General features: G+C 41.4%; 1 protein-coding gene across 2 annotated transcripts in view; it reads left to right on the top strand.

Moving 5' to 3' along the window:
• The first annotated feature begins 10,289 nt into the window (after positions 1 to 10,289).
• Positions 10,290 to 14,509, top strand: part of syt9a (synaptotagmin IXa) — a 28,962-nt gene continuing 24,742 nt past the window's right edge. The window contains exon 1 of one of the 2 annotated variants that reach the window (XM_030415233.1): positions 10,290 to 11,168. In XM_030415233.1, coding sequence (XP_030271093.1) covers positions 11,021 to 11,168 — 148 coding nt within the window. In that variant the 5' untranslated portion in view covers positions 10,290 to 11,020. The remainder of the gene's footprint in view (positions 11,169 to 14,509) is intronic. The other variant, XM_030415232.1, reaches the window with a different exon arrangement.

Genomic DNA, 14,509 nt, shown 5'->3' with positions numbered 1-14,509 from the left:
TTTCACAAGGATGCCAATTAAATTTATCTTTGCCCAATACAGTAGTTAGAAACTATGTGTGCGTGTGTGTGTGTGTGCGTTTCCTCTGTTCATCTTCATCTCACCCTGCTAAGTCCTTTTTATAGCAGAATCCTCCCACGAGCCTCAGCAGATTGAGCAGGTGTTAACCCCTCTCTGGGAGGCTCCCTCCTGAGGCAACGCGGAGTCTAGCAGAGCAACGCGTCCCGTCTCCCTGAGCAGCTAACAGTCTGCCAGTCACACGGGTGGAGATGATGGACAGGCAGGTGGGTCTCCCTCAGTCCCTGAGAAATATCACTCCCTGCCCCCCTGTTTGGGAAAACTTTTGAATAACAAGGAGTATGCACAGCAGTTGTTTTTTCCACACTTGGGGCCTCTTGCTATGCTAGCTGTAGCTTTTTTAGCTGGATTTGACATGGTGGTAATTGTTGAGACAACGCTTTGTGGTGCTATTGAATTGTTGTTCTGTACGCCTCTTCAGATTTAATATGTTTACAAGGGCCGTTGTTTAATATTGCATCATATTATAAAGCATTTCACCCGTTGCCTGTACAGATACAGCAAATCCATCAAAAATCCTGGGATCCATGAATACAGCATTACCGTCCGTCCGGAGGTTGACCCATAAATAACTTCATTATGTGACATGAAATCTGAAAACAAAATTACTTCATTCTTTTTCCTACCTCATTTTCAGCTACCTATATCCTCCACCCTGTCTGTGTGCAAATGCTCAGTTACCAAAAGTGTATTTTGGCCTTAACACTGAGTCAGCTCCCTGTCTCGTTACTGCCTGACAGCTGCAGTGACGGTGGTTAATAATTGTGGGGGGGTGTGCTTATCTCACGCCAACTTCTTGTCCTGATTTTCACAAAGTTAAGTACGACAAATCAGCTCTACAGGAAAGAAAACCTTTTCTAATTGATTATGAGATAGTCTCACGTCATCATAATGGAAAAAAAAAAAACTATTGCCCGACATGTTCCGAAAATAGCGTCCATAAACAGAGACACGATATTTGCTTTGGGAGCTTGAGAGCGCAAAAGCCCGAAAGCATGCCTCATGCAATAAAAAGCACCAAATAACAGCAGTAGGGATTTGGTGTAGTCTGTATTCATGAGTATATTACATGTTAGAAAATGAAGTTTAGACTCGAGGCGACATAAGTCAGGCCCTAGGATCAACTTTTTCATTTCTTTGTGTCTTCTGTGATGATGCAGTGAGACATTTATAAGACCTTGAGGTCTTCATGTCCACACAGAAGAGAGACCTGGCGCTACGTACTACACAATGTACATGCTGCAAGTCTGAAATGACTTCATGATAACAATCTACGCGTACAAGGATCTTGTGTGACACCCACCAGTTAATGGAATTTAAAAAGCGAGATGGAGAGAGAGAGTAATATCTAATATCTAATTCTATCTAATCCAATTCTCTCTGGTTACAGAGAATAGCCCGCGCCTCTGTGGTTATTTTTAGCATCATTTTGCACGTGGTTTTGCATTCAGGCGTGCACAGAGGTTTCAGGCCGTTAACACTGAACCATTCAGAGTTGATGCTTTCATGCCTCAAAAGTAATTGGCTGATTTTTAATCAGCATGTGTTTATCTTCCCGATCAGATGATTGGATTTGAATGGAAAAAAAAAGTTAATCGGAAATTTGTTGCACGCTTGGGAATACGCAGGTCGGATTGTTGTATACATAACGACACCGGGTGGTGAAACTGCATTTTTCATCTGCCATTAGTGCCTAATACAGAGGGTCTGTACAGATTGTGTCACAGTGTGCTGGCTGAATCATAAATGCACATCCATAAGTCATGTATTTTCAATGAGTATTTAAGTTAAAGGTGTAAATATGTAAGAAAATATTACACTTTAATATAAAACATTCAAAAGCCAAGAAGAAAAAGAAGAACATTTTAAGAAATAAAAGTATTTGAAGTTACGCCAAAGATGTCTACGTCTTGTGTTGCAGAGAACCGATCTGCTTAAGTTAGCATGCTGAGCAGCTAGCCCGAGCCCATCCTGTCTTGTTGCATTTCCTTCCCCATACAGCTGCCAGCCCGGCTCTATTTGGTTTGACGGCAGAGATTTGCGTTTCCACCACAACTGGGCTACCTGTTCAATTCCTCAATTCCTGTGGTACTATCGAAGACTCACTGCTCACAAATGGCTCTGCTAATTCACTTACAGACACATTTTATTTCCTAGAACTTCTACACAATAAAAGCCCCCCGTTATATAGTCATTTACGGTAAAAGTTTTTATTATAAAGCAGCAAGAAATGTTGCACTTTTTTACTCACCTTTTTAAAATCGCCTTTAATGTATAACTTGTCTCTTTCTTTATATTTTAAGTGTGTTGTTTTTATATTTCTGTTTTAACCTGTAAAGTTTCTTTGTGTACATAAAAGGGCTATGTAAAATAAATGTATTATATTTTTATTATTATTAGTATTAGTATTATTATTATTATTACTTTCACCAACAGTAACTAAACATGACTCCGGAAACAGTTGAAAGTGAACACGATGAACATAGCAGATGTTGACAAATAGGATAAGAAGAAGTAAGTATTCAGTTAAAGGTTACAAAAAGCTGAGAGCTGAACACACACACTTTGAGAAATGCCCATCTCTTAAGCTTCCTGCACTGGACCTAGTTGAGTATCGATTTGAGGAGGAGACGGGAACCTGTTACAGGCCACTTGGCAGGACGGGCACGGCTTGGCCCTACTCCGGAGCAGGTCCATCAGGGTCGCGACTCGGCTAAACTCGGAAAAAAATGGTGATGGAAAAATAAATTGGCGCAGCTCTGTTTGACTCGGAGCAGCTCAAAGTCTTGGTGGAAAAATGCCATTGTAATACCACTCCCAGCTCCCAGTCTTGATCGCTAGCTGAACAGCTTTTTGAGTTAATGGCAGCTTCGGTTAGCAGCAGTTACCATCTACTGTGCTGAAATGCTGCCCTGTATTTGTTTGGAGTGACATTCAACAGGTGATCTTTCATGTTGCACCTATGACAGTTATCTGATAATCCTTTTCACAGTTGTCACAGGTTCTTGTCAATAATGCAAACTTCTCAAAATGATTGGAGGGGTAGAGGCCAGCGATCACTCTGCATAACATCTATCCAGAGAAGCCATTAGCGCGACAATGCTGCATCAAAAAGGTCAGAATTTTGATTACATCAGACAAATTTAACTGGCAGCCAGGGGTGGAGCTAGAGGGGTGACTGGTGTAGCACTGGCCACCTCTGGAACTTGATCAGGTGCCATCCCAGTTGATCGACAGGTCACTGCACGTCTCTGCACTGTGCGTTTATGAAAGGTCAAACGCAGGAGGCAGAATAAACTTCTTTCAAGTCAATGGAATGGATTGTGAGGACCTACTTTCAATATAAATACATCATTCTGAGGTAAGTTTTAAAATGGTTCCCTGAGGAGTAACTGTTTTAAACTATTGACTGCACATTTAGAGAGGGAATTTGATGGAATATTGAGACAAAAACACACAATTTGAGGAAATTTGTCTGCGTGTTTGTTTGGGGGCTAACATGATAGCTCAGGCTAAGCTATGCTTCGTGTCAATAGAGAGGCTAAGAAGAAAAAAAACACTTTGAAACATTAGTCATTTCAGTTACTACCCAAATCAGTACTCTGAAAAGTCTAGTGACACATGTTTCATATAGGAGAGTACTGTATCACTGTTTTTCTATTTGATGATGACCAGATACCTCAAGTGCTCTTGTCCAACATTAGTCACTTACTTCTGATGCTCCCATGGTCATAATGATACACAGCACACTAGGCCTATGCTCTTCTTCCCACTTGTGTTTGGGTTCAGCCTGGACAAGTAAGTTTGATAATTAGCAAAACGACAGTAGGCTTACCATCTGGAAGAAGCTGAGCTCAGCGTTATATTTCTTGTCTTCTTCTCTCTCTGCAGGCCTCGCAAGCAACAAAAACTGGGGGGGGGGGGGGGGGACTTTTTGTCTTAGCTCAGCAACAAAAGCCAAGGGATAGTAAGTCGATACCTCAGGGCTGAGTGAACGGGTGTTCATCACAAAACAGCGATAGTCTAAGGCTCTTTTGTTAAGCACAAGTGGGTTGTATTGTATCTTTGTGAACCAGCCAGCCACTCGACCACGATCGAAGAGATTTTTATACCACTCGAAGAAATCTCTCAGCCAAACCTGAGTGTTACATGCTGATGAATCCGATGTAGGGATGTAACACTCCCTGCTTCACCTTTTTAAGGTAGTGTTTTTATCCCTCTTGCACTCGTTCAAAAGGAATGAAACGGCTTTGGCAATATCATCATAGAACCAAAAGTCTTGGGTTATAAATACAGCTACTTAATACCGACGTAATACTGTTGTCCCACATGGTTAATATCCTTGAATTTTCCCTATTCTCTCTATGATGTCTTAAAGTTATATACGTACTAGTTGTGGGAAGAGAAAATTAGTGAAATCATCAGTGAAAAATGGAACGCGTTTTTAACCAGCAAAATAAAAATGGCTGGAGGCATTTTATACCAGCTCATGCTGAGGAATGATTAGATGAATGTTTCAGTTTCTGCAGAACGAGATGTCGGAACTAGATGAAAGGGCAGCAATAATATGGAAAATTACACTGTGAGAGCAAACAGCGTTTGGTCAGAACTGTCCAGCAGAAAATATCAAACTGCCATGATGACTCCTTGCTTCTGTGCCGTGTGTTGTTTTTGTGTTATCTCGGCTTTGCCTCACTTGCCCACCAGGCCCCTTCGGTGCATTTCCTGCTCACCTGCTTCCCAACAACTGATTACCCCTGTGACCCGCCGCCTGCCTGCACAGCTGTCCCTCCCTGGCTCATTATGTTACCTGTAACCATACAGGCGTCTCTTTCCAGAGGGACCTGCAATCACGTTGCATGTTATCCGCTTATGTCCTACTTTCCACTGTTGAGGTAAGTGTTTTTTTTTTATATTATCTGCATTGGCTCACAAGTCCCTTACTAACTCCACGTTGTTATGAAAGGCAGACAAACTCCCTATGCCATCCTGCCTCAGATACATACATATTGTACATATATATATATATATATATATATATATATATATATATATATATATATATATATATGTATGTGTACAACACAATTGTGCAGATATGTAAGAGGTGGGTTCTGATCAGATACAGGAGAGGAGGAGATGTACAGTCCTGAGGTTTTTAAAAGGGTCACAATGTTCCTCTTTTCTCAATTTGATTCCAACATATTGAGAAGGAAATGGGATGAGCTCACAGTTACAGGTGTTATTATCAGCGTACATGAAACAGTTTGAGATACGCACTTGATTAAAATCTTAAAGGGCACCTCTGCCAATTATACACATGAAAGTGTGTTTACAGGTCTTGTGGAGTTACTGTGGAGTCATGCTCAGTGCTTAGGTTGTATTGTGGGTAGTATACATGCCAGGTTTTGATCTAGTATTACACTCCTGTTGCACTGTTGGGCTTGTTATGGAGAGTTTACAGAAAAAAGATTAAAATCGTGATGGCAGAGCCACAGACATTTTTTTGTCCTCTTCAAAACCAGGTGCCTACATTGCCCACAATGCAGCTCGGCCACTGATTGAAATCACTGAAGGCAATTTATCTGAACAATGCCATTTCTTCTGGAGCCAAAGGCTTTATAATACTTTTTTCCACATATATGGTAGTACTTCCAGTGCAGTGCTTGATTTCTGTGAAATGTGCCTCCATTAGAGTAAAACGTTTCACATCATTTAGCAGTTTCTATCAGATCTGTAAACTGTAAATATACCCAAAAAGGAATCCACCCAGTACATCCAGATATCAAGTCCTCAGAGCATGATGATGATACATGTATGACACACAAATCCCAGTGTGAGAAACCTCTGCTGGTTTTATGGTGAATATGTTCTCTGTGTTGCCTGAGTGTATGTTTTTTTTCTCTTACTTACAATTCGTCCTTCTTATCCCCTCCCCCCACACACTAACACCCTCTTCTTTCTTCATACAGTGTGATCTTCGCTCTCTCTCTCTCCCTCTCTCACACTGTCTCTCTCTCACACACATGCCGAAATATCCTGAATTGGCTCTGCCTTTGTGCCTTTTGTTTTTTTGAGACCCGTTCCTCGAGCCCTCAAGGCCTCTCTCTTTCAGCCATAGAGAAAAATAGAGGCAGAGAAAGAGCAATTGAGATGAAAAAGAATCCCATCTCACCCTCCTCCTCTTCCTCCTCCTCCTCCTCCTCCTCCTCCTCTTCCTCTCTGCACAGCTCCTCTACGAACCACACTTTGTTTGATTCAAAGAATGCTGAGAGGCTTGGGCAGCAGATGTGAGATTTTTTTTTTTTCGCGGAAAAACAACTAGTAATTAATCTCCTCAGCACTCATCCAGTCACATGTGCGCTGTCTCCCCTGTCTGCAGCTGATGGATCAATTTATAAAAGAAGTTCTTTCTATTCTTCCTGTTACATATGCACTTAAAGAGAGTATTCACAAGTCTCCATCTATGCATTTAATGTTGATACTCTTCACATTCGGAGTGCATTTGTATGCCCAATTTAACTCTATTCTTGCATTCTCTGACAAGCCACAGTAATTACATTTAGACTAGGAGGTCTTTTTGAATCTTGCAGGATGATCATCCTCCGTGTGTTCCGACATGTATGGAAACATTTTTTAATAGCTCACTCTTGACAATTCACTCGGAGTGAAACACATGCTCAGAAGATCATTACCAGCAAACCACAGTTTGATTGAGATAATCTGCTCAAAATTGAAAAAGCCAGAGAGAGAATCTCGTCATTTCTGTCATCGCAAGAAAACATGGAGTGAAAGAGAGATCCATAAAACAATGAATACGTCTCTCTGCAGAATGTCCTCATTTCTTCAAAATACACTAGAATTTATGAGGGTATGAGCCAGGGCTACTGGAGAATTTGCATTCAAATGAACGCTGATAGAAAGGACAAGGCACATAACCCTATTTAAGCAAAGCGTTAAGTTAAACCTGTTTAATCCATATTAATCTGTTACATCAGATCATATTATTTACAAACAGCTAGTTTTGAAATGTATGTGTGTTATACAAATATATAGTTTTTTGAATTTATATTTCAATAGTATATCTCTATATTTTATGGTGTTTTATGCAAGATTTCTTCTTAGAGTGTTCAGAAATTGGCAAAAATTATAATAATAATTAAAATATTTGATGTAATGTCAAAGAGAAGTATTTTGTTGTGGAATTTTGAATTGAAGTTGCCTGCTAACCAGCTAGCCCCATAGCTACTTTGTACATTAAAATGTGATGGTCAACAACATCAACATTCCTCCTGATGCTCTGAGCTCCCAGTCTGGGCACACTGGCCTAATGGCTGTATGGTAATCTAAGATCACCAGCTAACGGCAGCTACAGTTAGCAGCATGTTACTCGATATGCTGACTCCTATTTGTTTGAAGTATGAATCAAACAGTTGGCCAATTCTTGCATAGCGCTCCTTTAAGTCAACAAAATGTTTGTGGTATTGTAAACAAGTGTAGAATATATATATATATAGTATATATATATATATATATATATATATATATATATATATATATATATATATATATATATATAAATATATATATATATACATATATATATACACTACAATCATTAATTATAACAAGAAATTAAATCTGTACAAATTACCATTTTGAGAGTTATTACATAAAAGAAAAAAAAAACTGCATGCATTTGTCTTGTTCATCATCTCTGTTTGGAAATCCAGATCCACATCCTCAAGGGTCCAAACCAATCACATTTCAAGACAGCACACTCACACACACACACAAAAGAAAAAGCGAGCCACAGGGGTACTTCACTCTCCGAGAACAGCTGGCTCGTTTTCAGTCCTGATATCGACTCATTTCACTGCTGCCCAGGCACCCTGAACAATCAGATTTGTTCTATCTGTGCCAGAAAAAAAAATTATCAGCAACTATCAGCATGGAGATAGTTTCAATCCTCCATCACCAGTTGATTTTGACATGTGATGTAGAGAGAAACACCCAGAGCAGCTTCACACATGCGCATGGTGTCCCACAAAGCTCAGTGGTTGGGCCCCTCTGTTTCTCCCTGTACACGGGATCTCTTGATGATGTCGAGGTTTTCCATACAAACCCTATCTTAATGTAACAATTTTTTTCCCTCCCTCTGAAACTCAGGTGGCAGATGTTGACTACTGGAGGATGGCCAAACACTTTTAGCCCTTTAAAGCCAAGACTGAGTTGTTTCTCTTTCAAAGAAAAGAATGTTTTTTTTCGGAAGAGGAAATCATGGCACCAAATTAGTACTGATGGTTTTCATGGACTGACTGATTAACTGACTGATTGCTCGGGTGATTGAATTAACTCTTTCAATCCTGTGTGCACCACATATTAATGATTTAGTGTGTAGTGGACATTTATAAAAAGTACTTGCCTGTATGCTTCATACTGGGCTTTCATCACTGACCCCGTGTTTTTTAATCTCCAGAGCTACGGGCTTATTACTCGATAAAAATACCACAAGAAAATCATTGAAAGATAAAGAGAGACAGAGAAAGTTATGACAGGAAACAGGAAGTCATTTACAATGACAGAGGAGTGAAAGGAAAGAAGAGGGAAAATGTTTCAAGATAAAAAAAGGGGAGTAGTAGAAAAAGTGGAGGTACATTGTGGAGTAGAGCGGCTGACAAAATGAGAGTTGAAGAGAATAAATGGGTAAAGAGTGCCTTCTGTCTTTCACAGTTGCCATGGACACCAGGAAAGCTGACTTCCTGCTGTGCGAAGTCTTTTTTTTTTGAATGGACAACACACACTCAGACAGATGATCACCCACACATTACTGTCATCTCTCCCATCATAAAAACTCCCACCTCCTCAGCGGTTCAAAGAAAGACAAATGTGTTCTGCATAAATAGCACGCTAACCACATTCCCATGTTGTCGATTGTGGTGATAAAATCTTTTAGGACGCCTGCTAAGCTCTCATTATAACATGGTGGGGAAAAGCTCGGCGTGCCATTTTGCGAGGCAGCGTAGCAACGGGATAAACACACACACGAGGCAAAGCTCATCAGAAGTTGTGTTCGTCTTTGATGGGAGATGACTGCTGGGCTCTTTGTTTCGTGGTGGAACAAGCATGGAAATCAGCATCAACTGCAGACCTGTTTGTCTGTCATCCCTTTTTTGCTAGGTGTCTGTTCCTTTTGAAATTACCAGTGAAAGTGGGAGATCCTGAAGCTTTGATATACTAATAAAATAAAGTTAAATAGACTCTTCCCTCCCTTCTTCCTATTCGAACTCTTCTTTTGTATACAGTAAACTCATTAAGGATTTCCATATGTCCCTGATACATCAAAGCGCCATTATATATAATATAAGGGATTATTTCTCATTAGATTTGCATCAGGCGTTTCTTTGTAGTATGCATGTCACAAGCCACCTAGTTACACACAGTCAGGCAATCTACTTTGTACAGTGTACTGACATGCGCCCTGAAACCCTACAGTCATTGCATTATAATTGGGCTTGTCAGTGAAGGTGATATTGACTGTAGGCCTACTTACAGCACTACTGAGACCACTTACTGATTAAGGAATGACTGCACAACAAAGCACACTCTTTGAAATATTGACATTTTACTGTCCCATGAGACATCCATGGAGCAGCTGATTATAATTATGCCCTGAGCACCTTTAAGAACAAAACAAAAAAACAACCTGGGACCTCTTATGTGATGTCCTCTTTTATTTGTTTATTGTTAATCTATTCATCATCTTTTATCACTCATCTTTATCTATTTATGTTTTTAATTGCTCTGCCGTGATGTCATCCTCTCATCGTCCTTTATTGGTTTTTATACTTTTATTCATCCGTACAGCCTTTTTCCTGTGAGTCGGCCTCGCTTTTATTCCTTATGATTGAAATTACTCATATATGACATTTAGTGTTTTCCCCTCCTGTGTCAGACTTTGCTCCACTCCTTGGATTGACTGTTGTCATCTTGAGGTCCCTGCTTTTGCCTCCCTGCCAAAACACCTAGCAAACTATTCTTATTCTGGCTTTTATTGCATACGATACAAATGGGGCAGATAAATAAACGCCCTGTGTTGACACGTGCATGTGCATTCCTAATTTCCAAGACGCATCATGGATGTCACTGCAGATGAATCCATGGCTGCTGTGGTTGTGTGTTGGCAGGACCGCGACGTGAAGAGCTCACTGAGAGAAGGGGGGAGGTAATCTCTGGTGCAGCTCCTCTGACATAATCTACAGTAAACGTACATAATACGTTCTGTGAGTGACGTCTCGCTTGCGTCTCAATTAAAAAGGGTTCACACGACGAAAAAAAAAAAAAACACGACATCCTCTGACTGGCCACGTGCGGTAACGTAAAACCATACCAGGTTCGTCGTATAGCAGAAGTGATCTTTGCTACAGGTTGCACCGCCGCTCTCATTTCTCCCTGTGCTAAAAACAAATTGCTGCCAAACTTTTCCAGAGCTCGTTTCCGCTCGAAGGGCGTGAAGACATCAGGTGAGACCACCTGCTAAGTCCACGTCCAGCCCGTCTCGGAGGCGCGCTCACATCTCAGCACCTTGGACAGCGCGCGGCGCCGCAGTGGCGACGCGCGGATTCAACCGGTGGCTTCAGACCGGAGCGGCAGTGCGAGGGGGGACCGACTGAGTGAATGTTACATAAAAACTCTTCGTGCTCCACATGTGGGAGAAGCTCGATTTCTGGATCACTTGGATTCGTGTTCGGTCGTTGCCTCTCGCACGGAGCGCCTCCGTCTGTCTCATCGTGCGGGTAGGCGTGCCACTGGATGCGTGGTCGAGTCCGGGAGCCGTGCTGAGCAGCGTGGAATAAGGCGGGCGGAGTGGTGCGGTGGTGGTGGTGGTGGTGGTGCTGCTGCTGCCTAAGAGACCCCCCATTTATAAGGATGCTGGTGGGAAATGCCTGGAGACAGAGATGACGAGATTTGTCAAAAGGCACTTGAACTCCTGTCAGATCTTTGCTCCAAGGGGGAAGTGCAGAACGAACATTGCCTGGATTTTATCTACTATTTCCGAGACCTCGCCAGGCCACGGTACACGGATTCAGGTGAGGCATCGTTTTCTTTTCTTTTCTTTTTTTTTCGCACGCTTTCATGAAGCGTTTAACTGAAGCGGAGCGAAAGGCTCATGTGACTTCTCACCGGTGAGCATCCCGCGCCTCGAACTCCATAGGCGGTCCGAGCATGCTGAGGGTGTGAGAGCGCTTCCAGGAGCGACATCCCCTGTTTTGAAATGATACCTGCATCATTTTTAATTAGATCACTCATTATCCAGTTTAATTATGTTTGGGTTTTTTTGTTTGTTTGTTTTTTTTTAAAGGAAAATGCACTTGCGCCACGACAGCCTCTCTTTCTCACCTATGGGGGATTTTCAATTCTTAAATTCTCTTGCACCAATTGGTCTTGTTCATTCTGACACATGTGCACAGATGCCGACAGCCACGGCGTCCCATACACACACACACACACACAGTGAACGGGGTGTACAGGTTGTGTTCTCCTCTCTGGATGAGTTGCGCTTGTGCCTGCGCTCGTCACTGTACCACACTTGTTATAAAGTTCCTCTCACATTTAATCCTCAGCCCAACCTAAAGCAACGTGAAACATTCGATAAATGGGCTTTATAAACTTGAGATGGGCTATATGTTGCAGGAGAGGGCGTTTTTTTTTTTTCCTTTTTCTGTTTGATACCCAAAGCAGACATCCAGTCACGTGTGAATAATGAATGTGACCACAGAGTCACGTTTTTATAATTACCAACACCGAGGCTAACCATCTTTATCGGAATGGCGTGTGTGTGTGTGTGTGTGGAGGAAGATAATGTGAAGGAGGGAGAAAGCACAGTGACTCCACATACCTTCTCCATCCATTCTGACCTCCATTAGTTTGCATTATTATCAGTCATTAGTCACCACATGAAAGCCTTTCTGTGAATTCCCTCTCCTCTCCTCTCCTCTCCTCTCCCTCCTTATTTCCCCTATATTTCCCTATCTCCCAGCTGCTCCCTCATTCATCATACAGGCTGAACCTCTCTTGTATTCTCCATTTGACAGTTTTAAAAAGTGGAACTGCTATTAGTAGGTGCTGCGGTGGAGTAAGCTATTGGGGATGGCTCGCCTCTATATGAGGTTTAATTTCAGTTCCACCTGGCGTGTGTCACCCCACATGATGGAAGTACCCATAAAAGAATGACAAGGGGACGTGAATGAGAGGAGATTAAAGAGCAAAGGTCCATGGTTTGGTTGGGATTCAGTGTATTTCTTACGGATGCTGCTCAGAAGCATTCGTGTGTGTTTCACATAATAAGTAAAAGTCATTTATATTGGAAATGTCAGCTTGTCGTATATGTCTGCCAGCAGAAAGGTAATCGGAGTGAAAAATGAACACGCAAGTAATTGGAAGAAAAACCCAAAAATGAATCAATAGATTCATGTCTTGTTGTGTAGGGATCAACATTTGTGTAACTATACAAACTTTAGATGTTTGGGAAAATATCTTTGTGAGGTCTAATGAGTGTTAGCTGAGAAGATCAATAAAACTGTCACATCTGTCTGTTAAAAATGAAGCTGAAGCAAGCAGTAGGTTAGCTTAGCTTTAGCACAAGGGTTTGAAAAAGGCGGTAACGACTGATTGGCTCCGTCTAAGATGTCAAAACAACAAATTGTGGCTGTAAGTAAGTTTTCCTCTTGGAGTCTTGACATATTGTAACAAACAGGGGCAGCATACCACTAGAAAAATATATAAATAGCTAGTTAGCTCATTTAGCTGTGCAGCTAGCAGTCCAGACTGCGAGCTCAGGGTACCAGGGATGTGTTTGTCTTTACACCGCTAGCAAAGGAGCCAGGACGGACTGGAGCTAGCTTGTTAGCATGCCAATTTCAGTAGATATCTCTGTGTCCATCTTTGTGTCAAAGCCATTATTTTTTTATGTTCTGTTGATAATTTTGCATTTTTTTTTATGTTTTCAACTAAAAGTTTCACATATTGCACCTTTAAACACATTAGATTTTGTGCTTAAAACCAGTCATTACTTTACAGACTTCACTTCTCTGCTCAAGTCAGGTTTTGTTGCTCTCTGTTAGCATAGTCGAGAGTGTGCACAAAGTCACATCCTTTCGACTTTCGAGGAAAATCCTTCATAAAAGAAATCCACAGTACAGCTGCTTCAAACAACTTAAACAAATCGTCCACAGGCTCGTGTAGGCAACTGAGAGAGATTAGTTAATGTCTGTTACATGCACTTACACATGACCAATAAAAACATGATTAATTCATGTAAATTGCTACACATTAAAAGTCCCTTGAACAGGTTAGTTAATAGGCTTTAGTGGTGCTGGTAGGCTGATTTTGGCACTTTCAAACAGACTCAGGCCAACTATTTCCCCATGTCTCCAATTTTTAGGAAAAGCTTAGCTAGCAGGCAGCAGGCTTCATAATTACCTTACAGACACAATCATTTCATCTAAGACTTGGAAAGAAAGCAAATAAGTGTGTTCCCCAAAATGTGGAACCATTCCTTTGAGGTTCTGCATGTGCACAACATTCAATAGTATTTGGATCCACAGCAGTGAGGTTAATTATTGCCATCTCATTAGTTAGACAAGGACCAGTGTGTCAATGCAACTTGCAACTAACAACCTGTGAGGATAGAGAGCAGAAGATGTTAGGGCCCCGAGGACAACCAATCAGAACCACCCACATGGGTAATATATAACATGTTGTGTATGTGTTGAGAAAAATTCATTTCCAGTCATTGAAAAACTACAGCGGTTGCTCAGAGAGAGATATAATTAAGGCCAATAACAACATCTCAGGAGGTGGAAGTTCCAGATATTGCTTTTTCAGCACTCTCTTGCCTCCTACACCACTGCACCTTTGAAGGTCCTGCGCTCTAAATTTGGTCCACCCTTCTCTGTTGTGGTGGAGTCTCTGAATTCTACCAGATGTCTGTAGACTCCTCTCTGACAGCCGGTTTCTTGTGCGGCCAGCCAAGCTGACTGTGGGCTCAGTGTCCTCAGATGGCAAGTCCCTCAATTCCTCCACATTATTCTCCCAAATCGCACAAACTCTGGGATACTTCACAGAATCGCAGAGAGCAGAAAGGACAGTTTTTCTACACACAGAGTCAGTCCTATTTTGGGCAGTGCTTTTGGATTTGGAAGATTTTAGGAATAACGCAAAATGCAGAACTATTATTGTTAGTACGTCTTTTGAGATTTGCTGTGATTGAAACAAAATAATTTAAATGTGGTATGACACATTGACATATTGTTACTTTAAAAATAATAGATATTAATGACAGAACATAAATTAAGCTTTACAGCATTCCTTTGTAAAGTCAGGGCATAGCACAGCTCCACAACACACAATGGTAATGTTATCTCATTAA

This window comes from Sparus aurata, chromosome 4 (assembly GCF_900880675.1).
Source record: "Sparus aurata chromosome 4, fSpaAur1.1, whole genome shotgun sequence".
Lineage (NCBI taxonomy): Eukaryota > Metazoa > Chordata > Actinopteri > Spariformes > Sparidae > Sparus > Sparus aurata.
The sequence above is the reverse complement of the archived record's forward strand: the minus strand, read 5'-3'. Positions and strand labels throughout refer to the sequence as shown.